This window comes from Lotus japonicus, chromosome 4 (genome assembly GCF_012489685.1).
Source record: "Lotus japonicus ecotype B-129 chromosome 4, LjGifu_v1.2".
NCBI lineage: Eukaryota > Viridiplantae > Streptophyta > Magnoliopsida > Fabales > Fabaceae > Lotus > Lotus japonicus.
The window spans coordinates 45,095,984-45,109,760 of record NC_080044.1 but is presented as its reverse complement, the minus strand read 5'-3'; the positions used below and the strand labels follow the sequence as shown (position 1 = coordinate 45,109,760).

The 13,777-nt window shown below is 38.4% G+C and overlaps 1 protein-coding gene across 1 annotated transcript; it reads right to left on the bottom strand.

Moving 5' to 3' along the window:
* Positions 1–12,207: 12,207 nt before the first annotated feature.
* On the bottom strand, positions 12,208–13,777 carry LOC130713100 (expansin-like B1). The gene is made up of 4 exons (XM_057562900.1): positions 13,513–13,777; positions 13,265–13,374; positions 12,810–13,124; positions 12,208–12,549 (listed from the first exon to the last, which is right to left on the bottom strand). Exons 1-4 carry the CDS (start codon positions 13,646–13,648, stop codon positions 12,373–12,375), a joined length of 738 nt encoding a protein of 245 aa, XP_057418883.1. The 5' UTR covers positions 13,649–13,777; the 3' UTR covers positions 12,208–12,372.

Here is a 13,777-nt window from a genome sequence, read left to right as displayed (position 1 = left end):
GGGAACAAAATGCTTATGCAAAGGTTCGCGTTTGGGCTCAGATGGCTCACCTCTCATAGGTTGGGAGTAGCCAAGACCACTGTTCCCATTTCTGCTTATGCCATAGATCATTGAAGCCATAACACTTTTGTCTATGCCTTTGGCTAGGAACCTTTGAAACGCTTTCTCATATAAAGTTTCATGCTTAACATCAGATGATGCAAGTTGATCTTCTAGCATGGCATTTTTAGCACGAAGAACAGAGTTGTCATTTTTAAGAGATGAGTTCTCTTCAATGAGTCCCGAGACTGACTTCTCATGAACTTCTAATGTACTAGTTTTAACAGCATATTTTCTTTTAAGCTCTTTATGTTTATATAAAAGCACATCATGTTTCTTCATTATTTCAGATAATGCAGTTCTTAGTTCAGATGGAGAAAAATTAGAGAATATCTCATCGTCATTCTCAGAGTCTGAGTCATCTTCCGAAGCTATCATATCATCCTGTGCTTCAGCATCTCTGCTAGTGGTAGCCATCAGAGCTTCCACAGCTTCATCTTCTTCTGACTCAGCTTCATCAGAGTCAGTCGCTTCAAAGGTCACAAGAGCTTTCTTCTTGAAGACGTTTCTTGGTCTCTTGTCCTTCTTTAGCTTGGGACAGTCACTCTTGTAGTGCCCAGATTCCTTGCACTCGAAGCAGGTGACTTCCTTCCCAGAGGACTTCTTCTGACCAGAAGAAGATTCAAATCTTCCTTTACTTTTCCTCGGTCCTTTGCCCTTGCTTTGTCTGTTCTTCCAGAGCTTGCTCAATCTCTTTGTGAGAAGAGATAGCTCTTCATCACCAGAAGCATCTGATAATTCTTCAGAGGAATCTTCCTCTTCTGCCTGATAGGCTTTCGCCTTGTCAGGTTTTGACTTAAGAGCAATAGATTTGTCTTTCCTTTGAGGCTTGTGCTCTTTGAGTTCAATCTCATGGCTTCTGAGATGACTCACAAGCTCTTCTAGCTTCAAGGAGTTCAGATTCCTGGAAAGCTTCAGTGCTGTGACAAAAGCCATCCACTCCTTACGAAAACTTCTAATGATCTTTTTGACATGATCACCAGTAGAGTAGCTCTTGTTTAGCACTCTGATTCCAGCAATTAGAGTTTGAAACCTTGAGCACATCTCCTCAATGGTTTCACCAGATTCCATCTTAAACTGCTGATATTGTTTTATGAGAGCAAGAGCCTTAGTCTCCTTGACTTCTTCATTTCCTTCGTGCGTCATGACCAAGGAGTCATAGATGGATTTTGCTGTTTCTTTGTCAGAGATCTTCTCATATTCAATATATGATATTGAACTGAACAACATGGACTTCGCCTTATGATGATCCTTGAAACGCTTCTTCTGAGCGTCAGTCATTTCAGTACGAGGGATCTTCACTCCTGCAACATCTACTGGATCAGTATAGCCTTCCATGAACGTATCCCAGAGATCTGGGTCAGTGCCAAGGAAATAACTTTCGATTCTATCCTTCCAGTACTCAAACTTTTCACCATCAAAGACCGGTGCTCTGAGTTGGTTGTTGTTGTTGTTGTCAGCGGAAGTATTGGCTTGGGTCATCGTTGTTTTTCACACTAGGTTCTGGATCACTGATCACTGTTAAGTGTATAAATCAGAACCGGAGCTTTGATGCCAATTGAAGGTGCGAAAAACACTAGAAATTGGGGTTTGAATAGAGTTTTTAAACAAAAGTTTTCCCTTTTTAAGTTTTGACAAACTTAAAGATAAGAACTAGGTGCTAAAGAATATGAAGTAGAGCACCAAGTATTTTATCCTGGTTCACTTGAGATAAAAGCTCAAGTTAATCCAGGCCACCCGTGAAGGTGATTTCTTCCTTCTTCTGATGAAGGCAATCCACTAAAATCAATGAATGTTACAATTGCACTTGCAACCAGCAAAGTGACTGACAGTACACTGATTTTCTCACTAGTATACTCTCAAGAAGCTGATCAACCGATCCTCTCAAGACTAGCTAAACACTGAACCAAACTTGATTCAGTCCTCTCAAGATCCGACCAAACTTGGTCTCTTAAGGAACTTTACAAAGTGTTTGTAAAAGGTTTTGGGTTTACAAGAAATGCTTCTGAAAAGCTAATAATAAACTCAGATGCTCAAGAAAAATGAAGAAATATTGCTAAGAGATTGGTTAGAATAAATTCAAGAATATCAGCAAAGTTTCTTAGCTTCTTTCTTCTATGCTTAGCTTTTATATACTCCAAGGTTTTTGGTATAGCCGTTGCTAGGGTTTTTCCTGTTGGAGAGGCAATCTTGTAATATCAGATTGTTAGGCTGAACGTGGTAGGTGGCAGGCAGGCTATGACTGTACGATGTGTACTATGACAACGACCTGTCCTTTCACCAGCTGACTTATGATCTGGAGTGCTTCAGATGGATGTTGGTGAAGCTTCTGATCAGAGTCAGACGGAAGCTTGGATCCTCTGACCTTGCAACTTCTGCTTCTAGGCATGTTCCTCAGAACTTCTGAACGCCAGAGCTAGAATAGCTTGGGTCTTCAGAGCCAACTTCTTACAGGTCTTCAGAACTTGAGTCTTCTACTTCAGGACTGTTCCTTCTGGAACATCTGGTCTTCAGAACTTCTGACTTCGGTTCTTCAGTACCTCTTGAGAGCTTCTATCTTCAGAACTTCTAAGGATTTGCCACTGTTCTGAACGAACATGGTGAGCTTTAGAACTCTCTTTTGGTTACCCTTGGGTCTTCTTCTTCTGATGGAATCGGCTTGGGTCAGAATCAGAACCTGTTTGTCACAAATATAAAGGACAAACGTTAGAGTACCATAATTGTTCATCCTCAAAAACCTTAATTGTAATCATCAAAATATAGATATGCAACCACTGATCAAAACTTGATCTTACAAAACCCACCTCATCGCTACTTTAACGTCTCAAAAGACTGGACAATCGCGTGGGACAAATCCACCTCATTGCCACTTTATAACGCCTCGACAGACGGGACAATCCCGTGGGACAAACCCACCTCATCGCCACTTTAGCGTCTCAAAAGACGGAACAATCGCGTGGGACAAATCCACCTCATTGCCACTTTATAACGCCTCGAAAGACGGGACAATCTTGTGGGACAAACCCACCTCATCGCCACTTCAAGCAAACCATAACATCTCATCCAACTCAGTAGTCACTCAAACAACAATCTCAAATCCAATAATCAAATTAACATAATCACATGTTATTCATATTATCAACAAACATACGTCTCATCAAAATGCATACTAACTCAGCTCACTATTTTAACATAACAACAATCAAGGTATCAACAATAACCATGTCTTATCCACTAGAAAGCAGTAATGACAGAACCAGTAAACGGCCGAAGCCTCTCAGAAAACGAAGACACACGTCTCAATAAGTTCAATCGGCCGAAGCCTCCAGAAAACATTTGGCACAAGCCTCTGAAACAGTAACATAAGCAAGCATACAACATTGCACTCAATTGCCAATCAAGTTTAAACAACTTCATCTCAAATGCAAGCAGTGCGAATAAATCATGCAAGACTCAAAAACATTCTAATACTGAGTTACCCTTACCTTAGCCAATTTCTCCATCCAAGCTCAACATCCCAGTCCAATCCAAAATAAAGCTCCCGAACTCAGCAAGTTCCCCGGGAGTCCTCCTCAGTTGTGAAACCTCACCAATTGCTCCAAAGTTTCTTTCCTCAGCTCAACTCATTCCAAACCTTAAGCAAAGTATCATTGCTTAGTCGCTAAGAAACAATACAACTAATAACACTATCAAAACCCGAAAAGAAGCTTTCGAAGCTCTAGAGTTCGACATCTAGGCACGAACGGACAACGGAGACTTCGTTCGCTAAAACGCGCATAACTCGTGCTACAAAATTCGGAATGACACGAAACCGAAGCCAAAATTTAGACAATTGAAAGAGCTACGTTATAGCTCAGGCCATACTGACCAAAAATTATTTTTGGACAAGGCATCATAACACTAAGTTTCGGCCACTTTAGAAAATATGGTTTCCGAACTTTTTCTTCGATCTAATTTAATTCCTTGGTATTTTTAGTCGATATCTAGGCCAGGGAAACTCTCAGAAAAATTATCGGGTCGAAAACTAGAACAGGGGTATTTTGGTCAGTGTATTTAGCTCGGAAATTCAAAATTGGAATTTCGAAAAATAAATTTGATAAGCTTGATCCTAACGACATTTATAACAACTAATTCTACTGGTGATAAGCTCAGTCGAGAGTTTTCGAACCAAAAAGCAAGGCTTTCTCATAAAAATGGGTATTTCTACAGAATTTGATCTCTACGGAGATTCGGCGAGATTCAGCGGAAAACAACTAGATATTCATGTTCTTGGGCATGCAGGGAATAAGTTTAGACAGAAAAATCAAGCTATTTGGACACTTTTACAAAAAGCTCAAAACTTTGAGCACAGAAAAACATAGAGAAAAGCGACAGAATTTACGATTAGAGGTAAGGAATAACATCAGTACCTCGAGGCCTACGTATAGCAACTGATTGTGCGACGATCGGGCAAGAAACGGCAAAATTATCTTCTCCCTCTCCCTCCTTGGAGCTCGCGGCCTCTTATGGGAAGAAATGAGAAATTTCTCATTTTTTCCCTTTTTATAGGTGAGGCGAAAATCCGAAAAATCGATATTTCGCGGTTTTGGTCGTTTTGGTACTTTCATCTGCTGATAAAAATTGAGTATTCGGCGACAGAATGTCGAAACTCAAATCAAGGTTCATTTAATTGAGGAAAACGTCTCAAAGACGGTGTGGGTCGATTTATGCCGAAAAACTACTTTTTGCAGTCGACGTCAGATGAAGAAACTTCCTTCAGGAAAAAGATCACAAACGTCGAAAGAAATGAGGCAACGTGGATGGAAACTTCGTTAGAAGCTCCGAATAGAAAAACTCTTCATTCAGGGTCTTAGTTAAAGTCCCCGAGAAGTTAAAGTCTAGCTTCGATGAACTTCCGGGAAGCAAAACCTAACAAGCGTACAGTCTAGGGTTTCATATCGAAACACTGGCCATGAGAAAAATACCTAGAGGTTATTTTTCTCCCTTCAATTCTATGTAAGATCAAGATTTGGTCATGTGGTACAACTCTATGTTTTGATGATAACAAGTATTTATTTGTGGATGAACAACTATGATACTCTAATGTTTGTCTTGAGTGTTTTGACAAACAGGTTCTGATTCTGACACCAGAAGATATATTCGTCAGAAGGATCAGAGGATCTGAAGATCAGAGGATCTGAAGATCAGAAGATCAGAGGATCTGAGGATCAGAAGATCTGAGGATCAGAGGATCTGATGATCAGAGGATCAGAAGATCAGAAGATCAGAAGATCAGAAGATCAGAAGATCTGAGGATCAGAAGCTCTGAAGGACCAGAGGCTCTGAAGGTCCAGAAGCTCTGAAGGTTCAGAAGCAGAAGTAACGAAGGTCAGAGGATCCAAGCTTCCCTCTGACTCTGATCACCAAGCTTCACAAGTTCCAACACGAAGCATTCCTCTGATCAGAAGTCATTGGTTAAAGGCAAATGTCTCTATCAAGAAGTACAAGAGCAGTGTACTATTCTGAAAAGCCTACCTACCAAGGTTCAGCCACAGCAGGTTCTGGAAGTTCCAGAAATGCCCTCCAACGGTCATATTCTCTCAACAGAAATATCCTTTGCACCTTGGACTATAAAAGGCTGAAGAAAAGAAGAAAGACTAAGAGTGAGAGAAATCAAGAGCTGCAATACAAGAAAAGATTCAAGCCTCTACTTTCTTCATCTGTTCTTATTTAGTTTACACTCAGCTTATTTAGAAGCAAACCTTTGTAAACACCAACCTCAAACAGTTGTTTGATTTTCCTTAAGGGACCGGGTAGGTCAGTATCCTTAAGAAGACTAAGAGAGTGAATCTTAGTGGTGATTCCTTTAGGAGATCAAGGTTGATCGGATCCTAGAGAAGACTAAGAGAGTGAATCTTAGTGATAGCTAAGTCAGTGTATTGTTAGTCACTTGTAGGTTTCAAGTGCAGTTGTAACAATTATCTGATTAGTGGATTGCCTTCATTCTAAGAAGGAAGAAATCACCTTAACGGGTGGACTGGATTAGCTTGAGGGATTTATCAAGTGAACCAGGATAAAATACTTGTGTGCTTTTCTCTTCTCTCTATCTTTATCCGCTGCACCATCTATCTTAGAGAAACCGAAAAGATTTACTTTAAATCTTAAGGGGAAAGTTTTTATATTGAAAACGCTATTCAACCCCCCCCCTTCTAGTCGTTTTTCACACCTTCAATTGGTATCAGAGCGCAAGTTCTGATTACCACACTTAACAGTGTTCAGTAGATCCGGGCCAGTGTGAAAAACTCATGGATTCCACCACTACTACAAGCAAATATCAATACAGTGCAAGACCACCTATCTTTGATGGTCAGAGATTTGATTTTTGGAAAGATAGAATCAAAAGCTTCTTTCTTGGCTTTGATCCTGATCTTTGGGATTTTGTTGTTTATGGCTACACCCCTCCTGTTGATGAACATGGTGTAAAAATCCCAAGGGAGAAGATGAGTGAAGATCAAAAGAAGGAGTTCAGAGATCATCACCGATCAAGAGCTATTCTACAAAGTGCCATTTCATATGAAGAATATGAGAAAATTACTGATCGTGATTCCGCCAAGGGCATATTTGATTCCTTAAAGATGACACATGAAGGAAACAAAAAGGTGAAAGAGACAAAGGCGTTGTCTCTGATCAAGCAGTATGAATCCTTCCAAATGGAACCTGACGAATCCATTGAGGATATGTTTTCCAGATTTCAGTTGCTCGTAGTTGGAATAAGACCTCTCAACAAAAGCTACACTACAAAAGATCATGTCATAAGGGTCATCAGAAGTCTTCCTGAAAGCTGGATGCCTTTAGTGACTTCAATAGAGCTTACAAGAGATGTTGAGCATATGAGTTTAGAAGAACTCATCAGCATACTGAAATGCCATGAGCTGAAGCGCTCTGAGAAGGCTAAATCTGAGAAGTCAAAAGCTCTCCAAGCTGAAGCAGAAGAATCTGAAGAAGCATCAGAAGATTCTGATGAAGATGAGCTGACTCTGATATCCAGAAAATTCAACTGCATCTGGAAGCACAGGCAGAGCAAATACAAAGGCTCATCAAAGGACAAAAAGTTAAAGAAGCATTTCAAACCAAAGAAAAGTCTGAAGGTGACTTTTGATGAATCAGAGTCAGAGGATGTTGACTCTGATGGTGAAGTTCAAGGACTCACGGCTATTGTCAAAGACAAAGGAGCAGAGTCAAAGGATGCTGTTGACTCTGACTCAGAATCAGAAGGAGATCCAGACTCTGACGATGAAAATGAGGTATTTGATTCTTTCTCAACTTCTGAACTTAAAGATGCTTTGTCTGAAATTATGGATAAATATAACTCTCTCTTGACTAAGCATAAAAGGTTGAAAAAGAATTTCTCTGCTGCCTCTGAAACTTCTTCTGAACATGAGAAAATCATATCTGATTTGAAAAATGATAACCATGCTTTAGTTAATTCTAACTCTGTGCTTAAGAATCAAATTGCTAAGTTAGAAGAAGTTATTGCCTGCGATGCCTCTGATAGTAAGCATGAATCTAAGTATGAAAAATCTTTTCAAAGATTCCTGGCTAAAAGCGTAGATAGAAGCTTGATGGCTTCATTGATCTATGGCGTGAGCAGAAATGGAATGCGTGGCATTGGGTATTCTAAACCAATTAGAAATGAGCCCTCTGTGCCTAAAGCTAAATCTTTGTATGAATGCTTTGTTCCCTCTGGTACCATATTGCCTGACCCTGTACCTGCTGAAGCTGCTAAACCTCCTCTTATAAAGGGATCTTTCTCCATGTCTAAATATCATGCAAAAATTCCTGTATATTATCCTGTTGAAAGACCCAAAGTTGTCAGAACTTCTGGGCTAACTAACAAGAAAGGACCCAGAAAGTGGGTACCTAGGGATAAGATTATATATGTTGCAGATATCTTCAATAGGTCCATCGAAACTCCAACCATGGAACTTGGACAGTGGATGCAAGCAACACATGACGGGAGAAAGACATATGTCCCAAGATCCAAAACTTGAACCTGAAGGTGAAGTTAATCTTGGAGGCATCAGTAGAGTAAGATTTGGTCAAGTCAAAGCCAGCTGAAAAAGCTTGCAGAGATGAGCATGACCGTTTCAGAAAGAAACAAAGACTCAGAACTTGTCAAACCAGAAGCAACAACATCAGAAGATGCTACTACAACTTCTGACTTGCGTCATCAGAAGAAGAGTAGTTTCATAGCTTGTCATTCTGAAGCATCTGAAGATGGAATTTTTTCCAGAATGGAGATGTCACCAGAACCTCTGGACTTTGACACTTCTGCTCTCATAAGAAGATATACTAATCAGCAGCCAAGTATCCCTTGGTATTCCTTCTGAGGGGGAGTATTTCGTCTTATGCTCTTACTATTTTTTTTCCACCTTCATTCTTTTTGCTTATGACAAAAAGGGGGAGAACTTATAGTATCTTGACAACTCCTATATTATTTAGCTCAGAATCTAGATATTACTAACGTTGATATTAAGTATTAGATTCAGGGGGAGCTTAGCTCAGAATCAAGCAGTGACTTGGATTCAGAATGAGCAAAATAAACCATACACATCAGGATAAGTTTTAACTCTGATACCTTATACTCTGAGTGTATTCAGTTTATTTGTTTAGAGTTGCTCATCAAAATACATGGTTTTGTCATCATCAAAAAGGGGGAGATTGTAAGATCAAGATTTGGTCATGTGGTACAACTCTATGTTTTGATGATAACAAGTATTTATTTGTGGATGAACAACTATGATACTCTAATGTTTGTCTTGAGTGTTTTGACAAACAGGTTCTGATTCTGACACCAGAAGATATATTCGTCAGAAGGATCAGAGGATCTGAAGATCAGAGGATCTGAAGATCAGAAGATCAGAGGATCTGAGGATCAGAAGATCTGAGGATCAGAGGATCTGATGATCAGAGGATCAGAAGATCAGAAGATCAGAAGATCAGAAGATCAGAAGATCTGAGGATCAGAAGCTCTGAAGGACCAGAGGCTCTGAAGGTCCAGAAGCTCTGAAGGTTCAGAAGCAGAAGTAACGAAGGTCAGAGGATCCAAGCTTCCCTCTGACTCTGATCACCAAGCTTCACAAGTTCCAACACGAAGCATTCCTCTGATTAGAAGTCATTGGTTAAAGGCAAATGTCTCTATCAAGAAGTACAAGAGCAGTGTACTATTCTGAAAAGCCTACCTACCAAGGTTCAGCCACAGCAGGTTCTGGAAGTTCCAGAAATGCCCTCCAACGGTCATATTCTCTCAACAGAAATATCCTTTGCACCTTGGACTATAAAAGGCTGAAGAAAAGAAGAAAGACTAAGAGTGAGAGAAATCAAGAGCTGCAATACAAGAAAAGATTCAAGCCTCTACTTTCTTCATCTGTTCTTATTTAGTTTACACTCAGCTTATTTAGAAGCAAACCTTTGTAAACACCAACCTCAAACAGTTGTTTGATTTTCCTTAAGGGACCGGGTAGGTCAGTATCCTTAAGAAGACTAAGAGAGTGAATCTTAGTGGTGATTCCTTTAGGAGATCAAGGTTGATCGGATCCTAGAGAAGACTAAGAGAGTGAATCTTAGTGATAGCTAAGTCAGTGTATTGTTAGTCACTTGTAGGTTTCAAGTGCAGTTGTAACAATTATCTGATTAGTGGATTGCCTTCATTCTAAGAAGGAAGAAATCACCTTAACGGGTGGACTGGATTAGCTTGAGGGATTTATCAAGTGAACCAGGATAAAATACTTGTGTGCTTTTCTCTTCTCTCTATCTTTATCCGCTGCACCATCTATCTTAGAGAAACCGAAAAGATTTACTTTAAATCTTAAGGGGAAAGTTTTTATATTGAAAACGCTATTCAACCCCCCCCCCTTCTAGTCGTTTTTCACACCTTCATTCTAAAGTTCTCTTAAATAGTGCTCTATGAGCGGATATAGCCTTTTTCGGACACTCTCGACCATAGTCGGGTGCGAATATGGCTTGTGCTATTACTTAAGCTGACTACAATGTCAACCTTAAACATAATCTGAACTTAATTATAATATAAATAGTTTTCGTGACTTGTAATAGGATTCGAGTCATCAAAATAACATAAAACAATAAAATATAATTACTTAATTAATCAACACGACGAAAGTAAATAAATAATCTAATTATTTAATTCGGGGTCTTACAGGCGGCGTCGGAATTATCCAGTGATTGAGCCTGAAAATGAACAAGTTGCGTACAATGTGAATGAGGATGGGGAGAATGATGATATGACTGATAACATGGTTGATGATGATAATGATGATAACAAGGGTGATGATGATGATTATGATGATGATGATGATGATGATGAGGATGAGTATTAGGATGAGCATGAGGTTTACTTTCAGGGAGCCTTCTAACTTGTCATTGTTTTATAGTTTAAAGTCTCATGTTGTCAATCAAATATAGAAGGCTTTACACTAGACCAAATGGAGAGAAGTGTCGGGGCCTTTTGCAAGTTTACTATCATGGTAAACAATTTCAAACAAAACTAGAGTACCACAATGATTTCATTAAGGCAAGGGTTCGCGATGCTAGTCTTGAGCCTCTAATGACATGCAATCTGCCTACTATTGACAAGGCCAAGTTGTCGATGTTTGTAGAGAGATGACATCTTGAGACGTCGTCCTTTCATATGTTGTTCGACGAGATGACTATTACACTGGACGATGTCTTTGCATTCTTGGACTACACCCAGTGAAGCCCTCCCTTGGCACTCATTTGGAGCCTCATGTTAATTTCACCCTTGGAGGGTTCTCATAGTCAAACACGGCCTCAAATGTCGGGCCTTCACAACATTTCAATAATTAAATTAGTAGCTTTTGAGCGTCATAATTGTTTCTGACAAAAGAAAATTTGATGCAAACACATTATAAGTTAATATTCATGGTAAAATTTAAGTTTCAATCTAATAACTTAGAAATTGTTATATTGAGAAATTTATCTATGTGTGTGTTCCTACATCAAAAGTAAGTGATAGTAGCATCATTGAGAATGCGTTGGGTAACTGATTGGATTCTTTTTCTTCAAAATTAATTTTATACACTCATAAACTACTCACTGATACCTTTTATGAAATTGATTTTGATTTTAGAATTAATTATAGAAAAAATTTCACCTTCTCAGTGCAACTTCTATGCTTGAGATTTGATTTGGAAAAACAGCTAATCCAAATATGCTATATACTCAATGTATTAGTGCAACAAATATATGTGCACTCGATTAATGTGATGGAAAATTATTGTTTTTGGGGACAGATATTTCCCATTTAAGCCATTATTCTGAAATAGCTAAGAAAAATTATAAAAGAACTTTGTTTCTTGCAGTTCGATTCTAGGTGTACTAGATTAATGTGATGAAAGATGATTGTTTTTATAGAAGAATTATAGTATCTCTATACTTAACTTCTTAATTAATTAATTCTTAGTTCCTAGTACTATTTACATAGCTATGTACTGCCATAGGTGCTCTAAGCAACTCTAAAGCAACTTTTGCATATTTCGCTTCAACCACAAGTTCTCTTAACTTTGAATTTATAGCATTATTCATCTGGTCCAAACACGACACATTATTTATACTTTTTATTGGCATAAAGCAATAAAACAAAGAATCTAAAACAAAACTCATTAAGTAATAAAACAATTTAAATGGAAGAGAAAAACTGTTTTTTTTTTATGCTAAGAACTCATAAAGCAAAGGTTCTTAGAGCATCTCCAATATAAGTTAAGAACTGAGAACGAAGCTCTTAAACATTAGAGATGGTTGATATGGTGTTCTTAAAAATAAGAACTAGCTCTTTTTTATATAAAAATCAGTTCTTATTTTCAAGAACTTCACGTCACACATCTCCAATACTTAAGAACTTAATTCTTATTTCTTAATTTTTAACTTAAGAAGTTAGCTCTAATAAAATCATGATGTTAAAAGGTGCCACGTGTCTTTGTAGGTATACCCTTAATTATGGTCAACAAAAGCCTTATACGTCAATTGATTACCAAATTAATTTTACAAACGTGAAGGCTGGTGAAAGAAAAGAGTTTGCATTGAAGGCAAATATGAGCAAAAGAAAAAGAGTACTACATTTATTTCATTCACACTCCATAATATATGTAGTTTCATACAGAAAGTAAAAGAATCCCATTATTCTAGTCCCTTTGTCAAAAGAGCAATAACTCTTTATTTTATTGGGATCTTAAATTAAGTGCTTATTTCCTGCAATAATTAAGCTAATTTGGTGGAATAAGTAGTTCCTGCCTTCCAATTTGCAGGGATTGCAATCTTTGGTTCCGTGCCATCACTCACTTGAAACTTCAACCGGATTTCACCTGTTGGTGGGTTAGCAATGTCAAACACTGCACCATATGACCTTCGTAGAGGCTCCCATTGGCGGTACTCTTTCTGCATCATTATTGACACATTTCAACAAACACATTCAACACAACAATATAGAGGGAAAGAAACAAATGTACTAATTGAATACAAGAAGAAGCAATTCTTCACCCCTAAAGGTTTGTGAGAATAACTCTCGACAGAATATTCTAGCCTTAGTGTTAACTTGTTAGAACGAACGGAGTGTATATTTTAAATAAGAATGAATGAGTGAGTTATTCTGATAGTCAGCGGTATTTATATTTTACTCAAATAGTTATGATACATACCCTCAAAATTTCAACAGCAGTGATATCTGATGTTCCTCCAACATAGAGAATTACGATCGCAAAGTAACCCGGGTTGCTGCTGTGTTCATTGATCTGAAACACGATGTTGTTTCCCTTGAATGTGCAGGGGACCCTTTTGTATTCAACATCAAGCACACCGTATTTCTTTAGCGCTTCAGATGCATTTTTGTTTCTTCCTAACTTTGAGAAGGCGCGGGGACTTAAGATGAAGTCTGTTCTGTCTCCCTCACCATAATCTGTTGCCACCACATACGCTCCATTGTAATCACAGTATTGTGCTATTTTGCACCTTACCTGAATCATCATCAACATTATATTTTGAGTCATCAAACATTTATTAGTGGACATATAGAACCTTGCAAAGTTTTCTTTGAAACTCAGTTACAATGAAGTTTTGTTTTGTAAAAAGATTATTGAAAAGAAGGGAAAATTACCTGATAACATGCACCGCAACCACCTCCATTCTTCCATAGCTTAGCAGACACGGCTGCCACATTGCCACCATTGACTGTTCTTCCATATCCTCCAAAGCCACAAGCTCCACCTAAAATATATTTAACGTGTTTGAATCAGTTTCTATTTTCTTATAATCAATACTCAGAAGCAACTAACATAAGTTTTTCTCGAGAATTGAGTCTGACTAGAATTGAATAATTTCTTAACACGCAAGAGGTTCACTTACTTGGAGTCCCATAGCCATCTGAGGTGCCATAATAAGATGCTCTGGATTTAGTATAATACTCTTTGCCGCTACACAACGCTGGAAATATTAGTAGGACACAAATAAGGCCAATTTGGTGCTTGAAATTAGGTTCCATGTCTGAATGACAAATTCTAAGGCGCAAAGAGAGTAGAGGATGCTTTATGTGAAAATAAGAAGCGGAGAATATGTTGTGATTTGAAGCAGAGATATGGAGTCATATTTATAGCGCACCCTTGTCTCTTTC